The 13,249-nt window shown below is 41.9% G+C and overlaps 1 protein-coding gene across 1 annotated transcript in view; it reads right to left on the minus strand.

Annotated features, from left to right (window-relative positions):
* The window catches only part of LOC126252696 (homeobox protein EMX1-like), a 336,851-nt gene extending 325,619 nt beyond the window's left edge, over nucleotides 1-11,232 (minus strand). Inside the window, exon 1 of the mRNA XM_049953599.1 lies at nucleotides 10,288-11,232. Within this exon, the coding sequence (XP_049809556.1) occupies nucleotides 10,288-10,951 (664 nt within the window). The 5' untranslated portion in view covers nucleotides 10,952-11,232. The remainder of the gene's footprint in view (nucleotides 1-10,287) is intronic.
* Between the last annotated feature and the right edge of the window lie 2,017 nt (nucleotides 11,233-13,249).

The following is a 13,249-nucleotide window of genomic DNA, read 5'->3' on the forward strand; positions in this document are numbered from 1 at the left end:
AATAATCACAGGGGACTCTAGCTCTTATCAATAATTAGAGTATTTATGAGTCGTTTCGGAAGAAGTTAACAAACGATCAACGAGTAACAACACAGTCCACTTTTGGGGTATTAGCAAAATTGTTTCTGCGTAAGAGACCAGCCCCGAATCGTTGGCCACAGACAGATAATAATGTTTGGTTTTCTGCACCGAGGACAACCGCGCAGTGTGTTTTTCATACTGTCGTATTTGACCCCCAGTCACATTGCGATGCACAGCATCACATCTGCTGCACAGTACAGTTATATGATGAACCACAATCCTACGGAGAATTACAATCGAGGATATAGGAAACAGACAAGATAATTTATCTATCGATTTCAGGCTAAATGGTACAGACAATTACAAAGGAAAAGAGCAGTCAACACGTTGAGCAAAAAGATTAATGTATTTCTCCTTCCATCTATACGATGAACCGACAGCGAACACGTTGGTGGAATATAGATATGGAAATTAAGTAAAAAGTTATTAGCCTTGCTATCACATCTCATTATATCATCAACAACGTAATCATATAGAAAGTAGTTATTTGGCTTGCTTCTTTAGGGCGACGTCATAAGATAAAAAATTAAATGTGTTGAAACTGGCTGACAACCAAATAACGAATAGGTGTCTCTTGTAATAACAGCCCAGTAGGATAAGAGGCATCAAAGTCATCTGGTCGGTAATACTGTTCAAGTTTTCAGGGGCTGGTGGTTGCTGAGGCTCTGCCATAGAAGCAGTTACGAGAGTTTAATTTTAATATTATTTGTATGACATACTCTGCAGCAGCGGTAGTCAACCTGGTCCCTGACACACGCTGGAGAACTTTTTAGCTTTCACGGTGGGCGGTAGGCGATAGGGCTTCTGAAACCTTTTCATTGGTTTTCCTTAAATATTTGACATAAAGTATTTGATAGGTAACCGTTATTATACGCTTTAAATTGCTGTAATTCTGCTTTATAATTTTTATAAAGTAAAGTTACTTCCCTACTTTATCAACCACCATTACTATGGATCCAGCGGACGGCTATAAAATTTTACTATGAGAAGAAATACAAAAGTGGGTGGTGGGTTAAAAAGGTTGACTACCCCTGCTCTACACTGATCAGTTTTCATCTTTATATTCTACAATTCCCTTCAGCCATAGATACGACGTATTAGAGTTCCGTTCAAATATTTATGATACTTTTTATAATCTGTGGGGATGTGTTAAATTCTTCAGCACAAGCATCTGTCCACAGGGTTAATTTCAAAGACTCTCTAGAAATATAATTTCGCTTCACAGTTTTTTATACTCCGATTCTGAGTCTCGGGAACGACCGAAAACCACCATCAAAGAGCGACAATGTATTGCTTATCTGTTAAGAAAACAATAACAGTTCAGGACATTGAAGACAGACGAGGAGAAAAATTAACTGTATCACTTGAGATGAGATTTCTGTGAAATGTGGTCTTTAAGATGCCGAAGAAATTCTAGCGCTTGGAATGTTATGCTGAGAAGACGGAATTACGTATTCGAATTGACTGAATTTGAAGTGTAAGAATACTTCTTCGTCCTCCACGTGTAGCGTTGCTACTTTATATGTGAATGTGAAAGACTGAGCAAACAGGACATTCAGAAATATAACAAAAGTATCTCAGATCACTTACAGGAAAGCACACGAAATCTGTAGGAAGTTATTGAACAGGGAGCCAGGTAAGTTAAGAGAAATATTGATCGTTTCCCGTTTGACAATGACAGTTGCAACTGTTGGCGCGTCGATTGTGTACTAAACAAAAATGTTTGAATAGTCATGTTTCAATTTCCTCGCTATCTACGTAATTAATTTAAAACGCTAAGTTGATGAACGTTCCTACACTGCATAACAAAAAAACTGTGTAACTTTGCCGCAAATGTCTTCATCTATCTGAATTGAGTCAATCCGGATCCACATTTATTTTCATTTTTGCGAGCTGTGTGAAAGTATTATATAAGAAACATGATCCGAGAGTGCACTAGGAACAGTCTAAGACTGTGTCTACTTTGTAACCGCAAGCTAGAAGAAAAGGTAAAAATTTAAAAGTGGCAGATACTAAATTAGATCGGCTGTAAGACAAAAATAAGCAACTGTCAGTTAATGAGCCATTTAAATAAATGTGACAAACGGCCGAAGAAATTTATGGGACGTGATGTAAATTTTGCTTCAGGCTGTTCTTTCTCACTAAGTACGTGGTATTATAACGTAAAGCTGCCATATTTGTTTGGAACAATGTGAGAACGAAATAAAAATGGAAGATGTACCAAAAAGTTATGAAAAACGGTAGCATATGGAAAGGAAGCCTTGAGTAAAGTACAAAATTACTGACAAAAAGAGCAGCGGAAATTTATCTGAGAAAGAGATTGTGAAATTCTTTCTTTGGTGTGGCGATTCAGAAATTTTGACAACAGAGACAAAAGAGGGGGAAGATGTGGAAAGCTTTGACAAGTGGCATCGCAGAATAACGGGAATAATAAATGGGTGGAAACGGCAAGGAATGATGAAGTGTTTGAAAGGGTGAAGGAAACTAATTCTCCTGGAGAATAAAGATGGAAGTAGACTAGGAGGGACATATTCTAAAGAAAAATTGTTTGCAGAACGTTGCCGTTGGAAGGAACATAGATAGAAAAAGAAACGGAGGTAGAAGTAGATATCGTGGATTTGAGGATATCTAAGCAATAGCAAAATAAACAACAAAGAACAGGAAATCCCGGTGAAATGTTTTGCGAATATTTATATGTGAAGACGATTGTCATAAGCGTTTTCCGTTGTAAAATCAAGTCTAGAATTTGAATCGCATGTTCTTTATCCCAGCTTCAAAGAAAAGTACCTTGAAATATTATTCACTTATTAATTATGTCGCTTACTTAAGCGGTTATGATCACACAGTAAACACAGAAACACGTAATAAGAACGTAGTATAGCATGAATTTTAACAATACGAGCGTAATTACACACTTTTATAACTTCTTTACATTAATAATACTACAGTCTACTGAGATATGCATTCTCTTTTCGACTTAATGTCGTTAGTTACGACTAGGTCATATTTTCCAACTATTCGTCTGCAGTCATTAACGGAGAATATCATTAGTTGCTTTTACGATAAGGAATCGATAGTAATTAATCATTACTGGTTTAATTCAATGAATTATTCCTGTGCGTAGGTAAATAACATCCATTATTTTTTGTGTACATCTTCATGGCGCGCTAGATCAATCCATATGAATCGTTGAAACAAATTTATCGGATGACAATGGAAGTTGTATTTGTTGACAGTAAACAAATTTATCGGATGACAATGGAAGCTGTATTTGTTGACAGTAGCATCTGTGTGAACAATGTGTTTACTGTTTCCTTGCGATGGACGTCAGAAACTTTTTTATCAAGGGTAAAAAATGTGAAACTACTAATTACTAACTATTTGTCTACAAACCAATGGATCTTGATACTCTTTGATTACTAATAACGACCCTCTATAGCAACGGACTGACGCTGGTTTCAGAGAAACTTGAAATTTATCGTGGAACGCAAATAGCTTATGTTAATGAGGATTACATGACTTCTAATTGCGTGTCTCCAGCTTACGGAAATAAATAACTCTCCGCAATTAGCATTTTATTTTCCGACAAAACGCCATTCAACATCGCCGATGTAAACCATACCCTGACATCATAATTACACTGATCGATGAAGACACTTAGAAGACGCTTATCTACATTTACAAAAGTTTCAAAATGCGCTAGCCGGACAATGGGCCTGATGGAACACCTATTGTCTGTGAATGTTTGCGACGAAGTATTAATAACTGTGTCACTCCCCTCTTAAGAGTACAAGAACTGAACAAAATAATTGTTTTCGCTGAAATACTCATTTTAAAAAAAAAACTTTCTTCTGTGGGATGTATCTCATTGTTTATTGCTCTTCAGTTTGAGTTCTACAACAAATGTCAACTATTTTTCCTACGAAATTGAAATTAGAATTATAGTTACATAGCGACGGACCAAGGATGGAGAGTAAGTTCCAGAAAACTAAACGTTAAAGAGATTTTTCTGTGAACAAGTGCCTCAAGCAAACAGTCTACGATAGGGTCTTTGCAGCAATACTGGAATTTCTCCTTTGCAACATGTTTTCCGTTGTGCTTATCTTTTTCTGTACTAAAATGCCGACGACCTTATAAGTGTTTATTGTAGCGTTTTTCGGGAAAATGGAATTACCCTCACAAACGGCACGATAATGTTAGTTTAGAAAATATATTTAAGTAGATTCTAGTACAATACAAATAGGAAACAATTTTCATCAAGACGAAACACCTATGATGTTTATTTCAATGTTTTAAATAGATGTGCGACATAATAACTATGTAGATGAGAGCGTAGCATTACAGCTACCGTTTTCGTTCTAAGAAAAGTAAACAACACATGCAAATCTTCAGGAAGTTCGTTTTCTTTTTCATTACATGTTAAACTTGTTTGGAGTCATAATCACATCACGTACACTTTTTCTTGTATTAATATTTGATTTCTAGGATGAATAAACAGATGTACCACTTACGCTGTGTTAAAAAATAAAGTTGCAATGAACTTTTTTATATCAACATTAACGCCTTTATACTGATCAGTAGCTTGCGAACGTCAGAAAATAGAGGAAAAATACTAAATTGGTTTAGATGGCAGTAAAATAGGATGAACGCCACTGGAAATTTATTGTCACGGAGTGTTTTACTTACAAGTAGCACATCTTAACGGCTAGCATCATCATGAATAAAATATACCACGTACTTGCAGTGAACCGAGTAATTCAATACGTCACTTGGCGTGAATGTGTTCGCAAATCACCGTGTTCCGTGAAGAAATGCGAAACGACAAACAACTATCCAATGAATGAAGTTATCCGTTTCATCACCAATGCTGAGTTCTCATTACATGGTCCGCCTGCTTAGCTGAATGGGAACGTGTTTGCCTACCATGCAGGGGGCCCGGGTTGGATTCCCAGCCGGGTTGGAGACTTTCTCCGCTCAAGATGGACTGTGTGTTGTGTTGTCCTCAATATAATTTCATCATCATCGGCATGCAAGTCGCTCAACGTGGCGTCGGCTGAAATAAGACTTGCAACTCGGAGGCCAAACTGCCCCGAATGGGGCCTCCCGGCCATCAATGCCACACGATAATTTCATTTCTCATTACATGCATATTAGCAGATAAAGGATTACGGTCGTTTCTTATCGATGAGAAAGTACTGTCGGGATTTTTACAAGTAGATCACTAATTGTTTCTTCAAAAAACGAGAAGAACCACACAGTAGTAGATGTAAAATTTACTAAAAATTGTGAATGACTAGGCGAGAGCAGAATTATTGGAACAGCAGATTCTATATTAACAGACTCTACCTTGTTTAATTGTACACTACTTCCTTCCAATAGTGGAGTACATTCCTGATTAAAGAAATCAGCGGAAAGCGTGAGTTATTATGAGGCGATTATAATATCTTCATTTTCGCATACACACAAAATGACTAACAGCTTAGAATGCAGACAAATTATCGAGAGCTATCTACTCATCGATGGTAATACACAAATGATTTTCTTGTACGAAATTCCGAGATGTTGTTTTGCGGATGGTTGGCTAAAATTAATGTCGCCTAAAACTGTTTTCCCAAAACACTCTCCCAGCTGTTCACTTGTCGTCAAGCAATATGAAGCCAGTAATGACAAATTTATTTTGATTCAGTGGTCAAACATCTCTCTACATTCGCAATTCCTAGTAGCTTCTAGTCCACATCGCACATTCCTACCCAACACTGCGATGAACATTTTTAATAATTTCAACTAGTTATTTTACGATCAGTAAAGGATTCGCTTGGTTAATGTTATCGTATGTTATCCAAAATACTTTAACGCTAGACACGTTTCTAGTCATGTACGCTTTTATACCGTGTAACGTGAAGATGTATGTTTGGCATACTTCCTTTAACATAGCGCAGCTGTTTCTTTGTATGACAGTGGGTATTAATGTTTATATTGTCTTGTTATGCTTTAGGAAAATACGACCTGTTTGTGTAACAGAAGATCAATCAGTATGCCAGTGACAAAAATTTAGACATTTGTAGAAAAACAAGTCTCATAATTTTAGATTTATAAGGCGAAACGAGTAAAGGGTACAACAACATCGCATATGTCACCTGAACAGCAAATGAAAGCAATAAGTGTTTAAACACGCTTTGGAGGGGTAGATAAGGCGAAACTTCAGAAATACGGCAATTTAAACATTATTATACCGAGTATTACCAGCTGCAAACACGGCTTAAGATAAAGACTCCTTCATATGAAAGAAAAAAAAAATCAACATAATCCAACATACACGGACACACTTGTCCGCAAATATTTTATACGAGACAAAAGTCAATACTCGGACATCACTACGGAACCTCGATGTACATTCTTACCATACACTAAATGTAATTGTGCTACACTTTTGTGCGGAAATCACTTTTTCTAAAGTAGCATGTTCTTCTGTAGTACCTAAAGAAATTCGATAAACGATTTAAAACAATACAGGTTATCCAAGTTCACGTGCGATAACACCACGGGCAACTCCAGGATATCTGGAGAATGTAACCGTACAGAAATCACGTAAGCGAAGCTAGGAAAATTCTTTTCTACCACGTAGATGTATATTTAGACAATGAATAATGACATTGGAACGGTTTCTAGGTTCTACTGTGATAAAAGAAGGGGAAAAGATAAGTAATTAATCATACACACACGCTCGCTCGTTTTTTTGTAATCGATCATTACTATTTAAGCTCACTCTACGTCCGTCATTCTTATAATGCGTTAGATGTCGTTGTCGCAAAAAAAACAACGTACGTGAATAATTATGTTTTTGAAAAACCGTAATGTTGCAGAATAGCTGTATGTCACTTTATTAAAAATGCCTGTCTAAGTCAAACAATAGACCACCTTCTGGTATGAGAATGATATTAATTACAGGACACGCGTCCAATCACGATCCATTGTATGTAGATCAGTGTAATGTATTACTTGTATAAAAATTATAGAATGCGGGAAAACAACTGATTTATACATCAGATAACACATTAACAGGCCGAAGCGCTTGTCTAGACTGAATGGCATATTATAAACGATTGTGTGCGGTACTTTCCTTCCCGTTACAACTGACGGCCAAACCAGTACAGTAGAGGTTACCCGCTTGTATTTGGCAGAACAGTAGGGTGGTGTAAGAAAGAGAAAGAAAAAAGAGATAGAGTTTAACGTAACGTTCACGACGAAGTAATTGCAGACGAAAATAAAAAATGAATCACACATACACAGAGAGAGAGAGAGGGAGAGAGAGAATGTTCGAGTTTCGGTCATCAACGACCATCATATATCATACGAATGGAAGAACTTCTGAACGAAAAAAGATTGGTCCTAATTGTCATGGTCATACTCTGTCCAAAAACTTACAGAATCCCGTGTACCTAAACCTACAACACGTTTGCGTGTCTGTTGCGTTCGACTATTCAGATTCGATACAAGTGCAGAAGTGAAAATAATGAACTCAGACTACATATTAGTGAACTTATGTAGAAGGGATGATACCTTTAGCTGTATTTTCTAGGTCTTAATTTATATGCAATCGATTTCGGTGTTACAATGCACTATCTTTAGGCCCCTCTATGATACCAGGTGTTCATGTGAATACCGGGTAGTCATTCCAGCAGGGGATAGAAAAAATTGGCGTTCACTACACTGAACTTTCTTATTCCTACTTCTGATGTTCAGCATAGCGGACATTCATTTTATAGACAGTCTACGAGAAGTACAATGGTGATTACCAAGTAGCCACATGGCATGGTATGATAGAGGGGTCTGAAGATAGTGTAATGTAACACCGAAATCGACTGCAAACAAAATGAGGACTTTTTCATTTTATCCATTAGAAAATGTCGATTAATGCCTGCGAATTTAAATAAACAATGGTTTTGTTTAAGCAACAAATCCTTCTGCTGCAAGTCCCGATTTTATTTTCATTTATTTCGTGCACAACAAGTTTAGGGACGTAGGTCCTAGTTTCAAAAACGTTTTCGTGTATTATGTCATTTATGCGTGATAGTTTCGATGTGTGAGGTGCTACAATTTTGTGTCACCGTGCTGTATAAGAATGCCCAATTCCGTAATTAGTGATCGATCTTTCCGTAGAGTTAATAGTGAATGTGGAGGAAGAAACGTTTACTTACTACAGTAAAAACATAAATAAAATTATTTCAGATCGATTATCAAAGGTTCAAATAAAACAATTATCAGCGTCTGTCAGTCTTTTTATTTCATTCCAATATGCGTTTCGAGAAGTTAAACTCTCATCTTTAGGTGGAACAATGATATTATGTTACATTTTTGCTAGCTGGATACGACCAGTTGTTTCTTGTGGTTTCATTTTGGTACAAATACGCGTAACAGGTTCATTATTAGCGTAATATGGCATCAGTATCATAAATTTTAAATGGTTATAGCGTTACTTACAATTTATTCCAGTGCAGAGAACCCCGTGGGTCGTCGGTTAATTAAGTTAAAAATGTATATCTATGACGAACCGCAGGGTCCTGTGCTCTGCAACAGATTGTAGCTCTATCACTGTTTAAAATTCATAATTCTAGTGCAATATTACGTAAACAATTGCCTGTTATAACCTTTTGAACAGATAAGAAAAAACAACAAACAACTGGCTTCATTCAGCTAGCAAAAAAAAAAAAAAAAAAAAGAAAAGACAATATGATTGTTCCACCTGAAGATGAGATTGGGATGACATAAGAAGAGTGTCTGGTGGAGATAATTGTTTTATTTCAACATTTATTGTCATACACAGGCCCAGTTCCTTACGACAGTCCAACACGGACGACATGAGATCAATCATTAATATTACAAAACTGAGTGTGTTTATACCGGGTGATAAAAAAGTCAGTGTAAATTTGAAAACTGAATAAACCACGGAATAATGTAGATAGAGAGGTAAAAATTTACACACATGCTTGGAATGACATGGGGTTTTATTAGAACAAAAAAAAACTATTGCTAGGCGCGTGAAAGATCTCTTGCGCGTGTCGTTTGGTGATGATCGTGTGCTCAGCCGCCACTTTAGTCATGCTTGGCCTCCCAGGTCCCCAGACCTCAGTCCGTGCGATTATTGGCTTTGGGGTTACCTGAAGTCGCAAGTGTATCGTGATCGACCGATATCTCTAGGGATGCTGAAAGACAACATCCGACGCCAATGCCTCGCCATAACTCCGGACATGCTTTACAGTGCTGTTCACAACATTATTCCTAGACTACAGCTATTGTTGAGGAATGATGGACATATTGAGCATTTCCTGTAAAGAACATCATCTTTGCTTTCTCTTACTTTGTTACGCTAATTATTGCTGTTCTGATCATGAAGCGACATCTGTCGGACATTTTTTGAACGTTTGTATTTTTTTTGTTCTGATACAACCCCAAGTCATTCCAAGCATGTGTGTCAATTTGTACCTCTCTATCTACATTATTCCGTGATTTATTCAGTTTTCAACTTTATACTGACTTTTTGATCACCCGGTATATTCCAGGCAAGAGGAACGTGCAGCATGTGACACATCGAAAAAAGAATGAGATTTCCACTCTACAGCGGAGTGTGCGCTGATAATAAAACTTCCTGGCAGATTGAAACTGTGTGCCTGACCGAGACTCGAACTCGGGACCTTTGCCTTTCGCGGGCAAGTGCTCTACCAACTGATTGGGTAGCTCAGTTGGTAGAGCACTTGCCCGCGAAAGGCAACGGTCCCGAGTTTGAGTCTCGGTCCGACACACAGTTTCAATCTGCCAGGAAGTTTTACATCGAAAAAATTCACACAAATAGGATAAATACCTGTACACGAGAAACACGCTTTGAAACGGGTCGTGTAAGAAAGAAATGAAAATAAAATCGTGACTGGCAGCAGATAAAATTATTTTGCAAACAAACACAAAGCCGATGGTGTCATCCCTACTACGTAATGATACAGTCACAGCTGGCGTCCCACACTCTGTTGGAAGACGCTGAGAGGTTCTGCTGGGCCAGAAACGTCCTGTCAGGTGTTAGGAACACATCGCACTTGTACTGGTGTCATACACGTCACTCGTACAGGAGAGTCGTATCCGGAAAGCACATGTTCATTCTTGGCGGCTATCTACGTAATACGAGACAAGTTGTGGCGACACTGCGGCGGACGGTACCTGCGGGGAAGCGGTGCGGGAAGATGCGGCCGTGCCTGGACAGCAGCCAGGGGTAGAGCGGGTAGGTGTCGCGGGGCGGCACGGCGGGTGGGTGGTGCGGCGCGGCGAGGTGCGGGGGCGGCGGCGGCGGCCCCGGCTGGTGGCCGTGGTGCTGGCCGTGGTGCGCCAGCGCCGCCGCCAGCCCGGCCGCCTGGAAGTGCGCCGCGGCCAGCGCCAGCGGGTGGTGCGGGGGTGGCGGCGCGTGCCCGTGCGGGTGGCCGTGCCCGTGGCCGTGGCCGTGGCCGTGGGCGTGCAGGTGCGGCTCCAGGTACAGCGTCTTGAGGCCCTCGAGGCCCGCGGGCGCCAGCGCGCTCGGCCGCACCAGCTGCGGGGGCGGCGCGGGCGGCGAGGGCGCGGGCGATGCGCCCGCCGACGCCGGCGACGACGTGGCCGGCGACGCGGAGCGCCCGAAGCGCGGGGGTGGCGACGCCGAGCTGCCGCCCCCGCCGCCGTCTCCGACGCCGCCGTGGCCGGGCGACGAGCCGGCCGGGCTCGCCGGCTGCTGCTGCTGTTGCTGCTGCTGGTGGTGGTGCGTCGTTCCGCCGCCGACGATGCTGTCGATGCTGAAGCCGATCTTGGGCTTGGACGGCACGGCCACCACTGGCGTCGGTGCGAGAGGCATCATGGCCGCGGAACGGGACGACTCGGGCCGAGCTCTACTCTCCGTACGGCCTTCAGCACCGCTCCCGCATGCTACGCCGCTCCGTGTCCACAGCTCGCACACTGCCAGTTCACCGTACAGAATGCCGCTTCAACTGCACGCCGCACTGAACACGTACGCACCCATCGGTACCAGTCGCGAGAACACACCACTAGCTGGAGAGCGGGCGCATGATTCCGGGCGAATTGCGGGTCCACGCCGATACGCGCAGCTGTGCGAGGAGCTGCCGTGCTGCTCGTTTTGCGCGCCCGTCCGCGACTGACGGCCCCGCCGCGCCACCGCCTCCGTCCTGCCCCCTCCACCCGTCCCGCTACTCGTCCCCGATTGGCCCATTACCTCTCGCCCTGCCCCTGATGAGCCGCTAATGGCGCGGCGCCATTGGCCCGCCGCCACTTAGCGCTACGGGGTGGCCGCTCCTCCTCCTATTTACACCACTCCCACTGCCGGCGCGGGGGCGGAGCTCCGCTTGGCGCTAGCTTTAATTTCGTTGGCAGTCCCGCGCCGTGCGTGACCTGCGCCACGTGCTCCGCCGCCAGCCCCGCCTCTCGGCACGTCCGAGACTGCCGTCCGAACTTCGCACCTCCTTAATTCGCGCCGCTAACGCGCCTAATTACTCCGCTCGTGAGCCTCACAAAATCTGCAACTTCTCTTCTGCGACGGCAGCGCGGTGCGGCGGCTGCCGCGTGAAGCTCCGTCAACATGGCGGGAGCGTCGTGTATCGTCGGCGGGCATCTCTCGGCCGTATTTCACAGCCGGCGCATCCGCCCGCAGAGTGCGCCAGCGTGTGTAGCGTGTACGCAGTGTGTTTTACTCGAGAAACCCGCTATTGAGAAGAAGGATGGCGTGCCGGCCCCTGTCTTTTACCTTTAATATTTATCGGAGTGGCGAAAAGAAAAAGGAAGAGCAGTGTCCTCCGCCACGCGTGTAATGATACTTTAGAAGCGTTCCGGCGAGACAGCGGCTCGGCTGCGTCCGTTCTTCCCCCCGGGCGCGATCTGATAGCGGCGGTAAGATTGCCGGGGCATTATACTCTCAGCACACAACACCTTGCCACGATTGTTTTACCGCCCGGCAGCTTATCTCCGATGTGAGAAACGGCCTCTTGCCTCTGCGGCACTTTCGGGCCGTCTGTGAATTTAACTTCTCCTTTGGGCTTCCCTGACCCCTTTTCATTGTCAGCTCTACGCAACAAAAATTCCATTCCAGAATGGTTTGATAGACAATGCTGTCAACTACTTGCTTATTAATAGACTACTCTTCTTGGTAGGTTTGTCTGGTGCACAAGTGACACTAATGATGCCTAGTTGGCGACTTCACTTGAAAAATGCATTTCCAGTCTCGATTTTAATTCATTTATTACGATCGCAGTGTTGCCGATTCATTGGTTCTGAACCGTTCTTCCGCCACGTGCAGCAATTTTTAACAAAAACAAACTCTATGCTGTGTACCGAGCATATCATTGCGACATGCTTTTAAAAAAGTTGGTGGAGATGTTCCGTGTTAGCAACTAAATGAAAGGAAGTTTGTTTTTTGCCATACGCGTTTCGTTTGTTTTACGTATGAAACTTATCCAGCGGCGCGTAATACATGCTTGTTTTTATGTATATAACAAATGCATTACGTATTTGTTACAGCTGTATTAATATGTTACGTTTCCTCATGTCGCTCTCGTGATTTTCAGGTTAGAAACAACTGTTGCAGCACAAGTTTCGTGAGATTGGATCATCGTTTCGTGTTACTTACGATTTCCAATGTTATCAGCTCAAGTGTTCCATCCTGTAGATGAGTTCTCTAGGTCTTCATACTCCAGATGACCGGTTTTCGGCGTATTCTCGCCCACACCTGAAAAACAGGACAGTGATATATATATATATATATATATATATATATATATATATATATATATATATATATATATATAGTGCAGGCCACTGGATATGCTTCATAAGTAAATGAAGCGAAACGCGTATGGAAAAAACAAAACTGCCTTTCGTTTAGTTGCAAAGACGACAAATACCCCCATGAATTTTGAAGTAACAGAGGAACAACAGAAAACGGAAAAAAATATTAGCGAAATGATTGCAATCAGTCGCAGATTTCAGAAAAGCGTTTGGCAATTTGGTGATACACGACTACAAGTGCAACTTGAGTCAAAGTCTACTGCACGAGGACAAATAGCACAGACCTATAAATAGATTATTCTTCATTTATAAATAAATAACAAATTACTATTTTCAGTTGTTGGTGCCGCGCTGCTAGCAT

This window comes from Schistocerca nitens, chromosome 4, assembly GCF_023898315.1.
Source record: "Schistocerca nitens isolate TAMUIC-IGC-003100 chromosome 4, iqSchNite1.1, whole genome shotgun sequence".
NCBI classification, from domain to species: Eukaryota; Metazoa; Arthropoda; class Insecta; order Orthoptera; family Acrididae; genus Schistocerca; species Schistocerca nitens.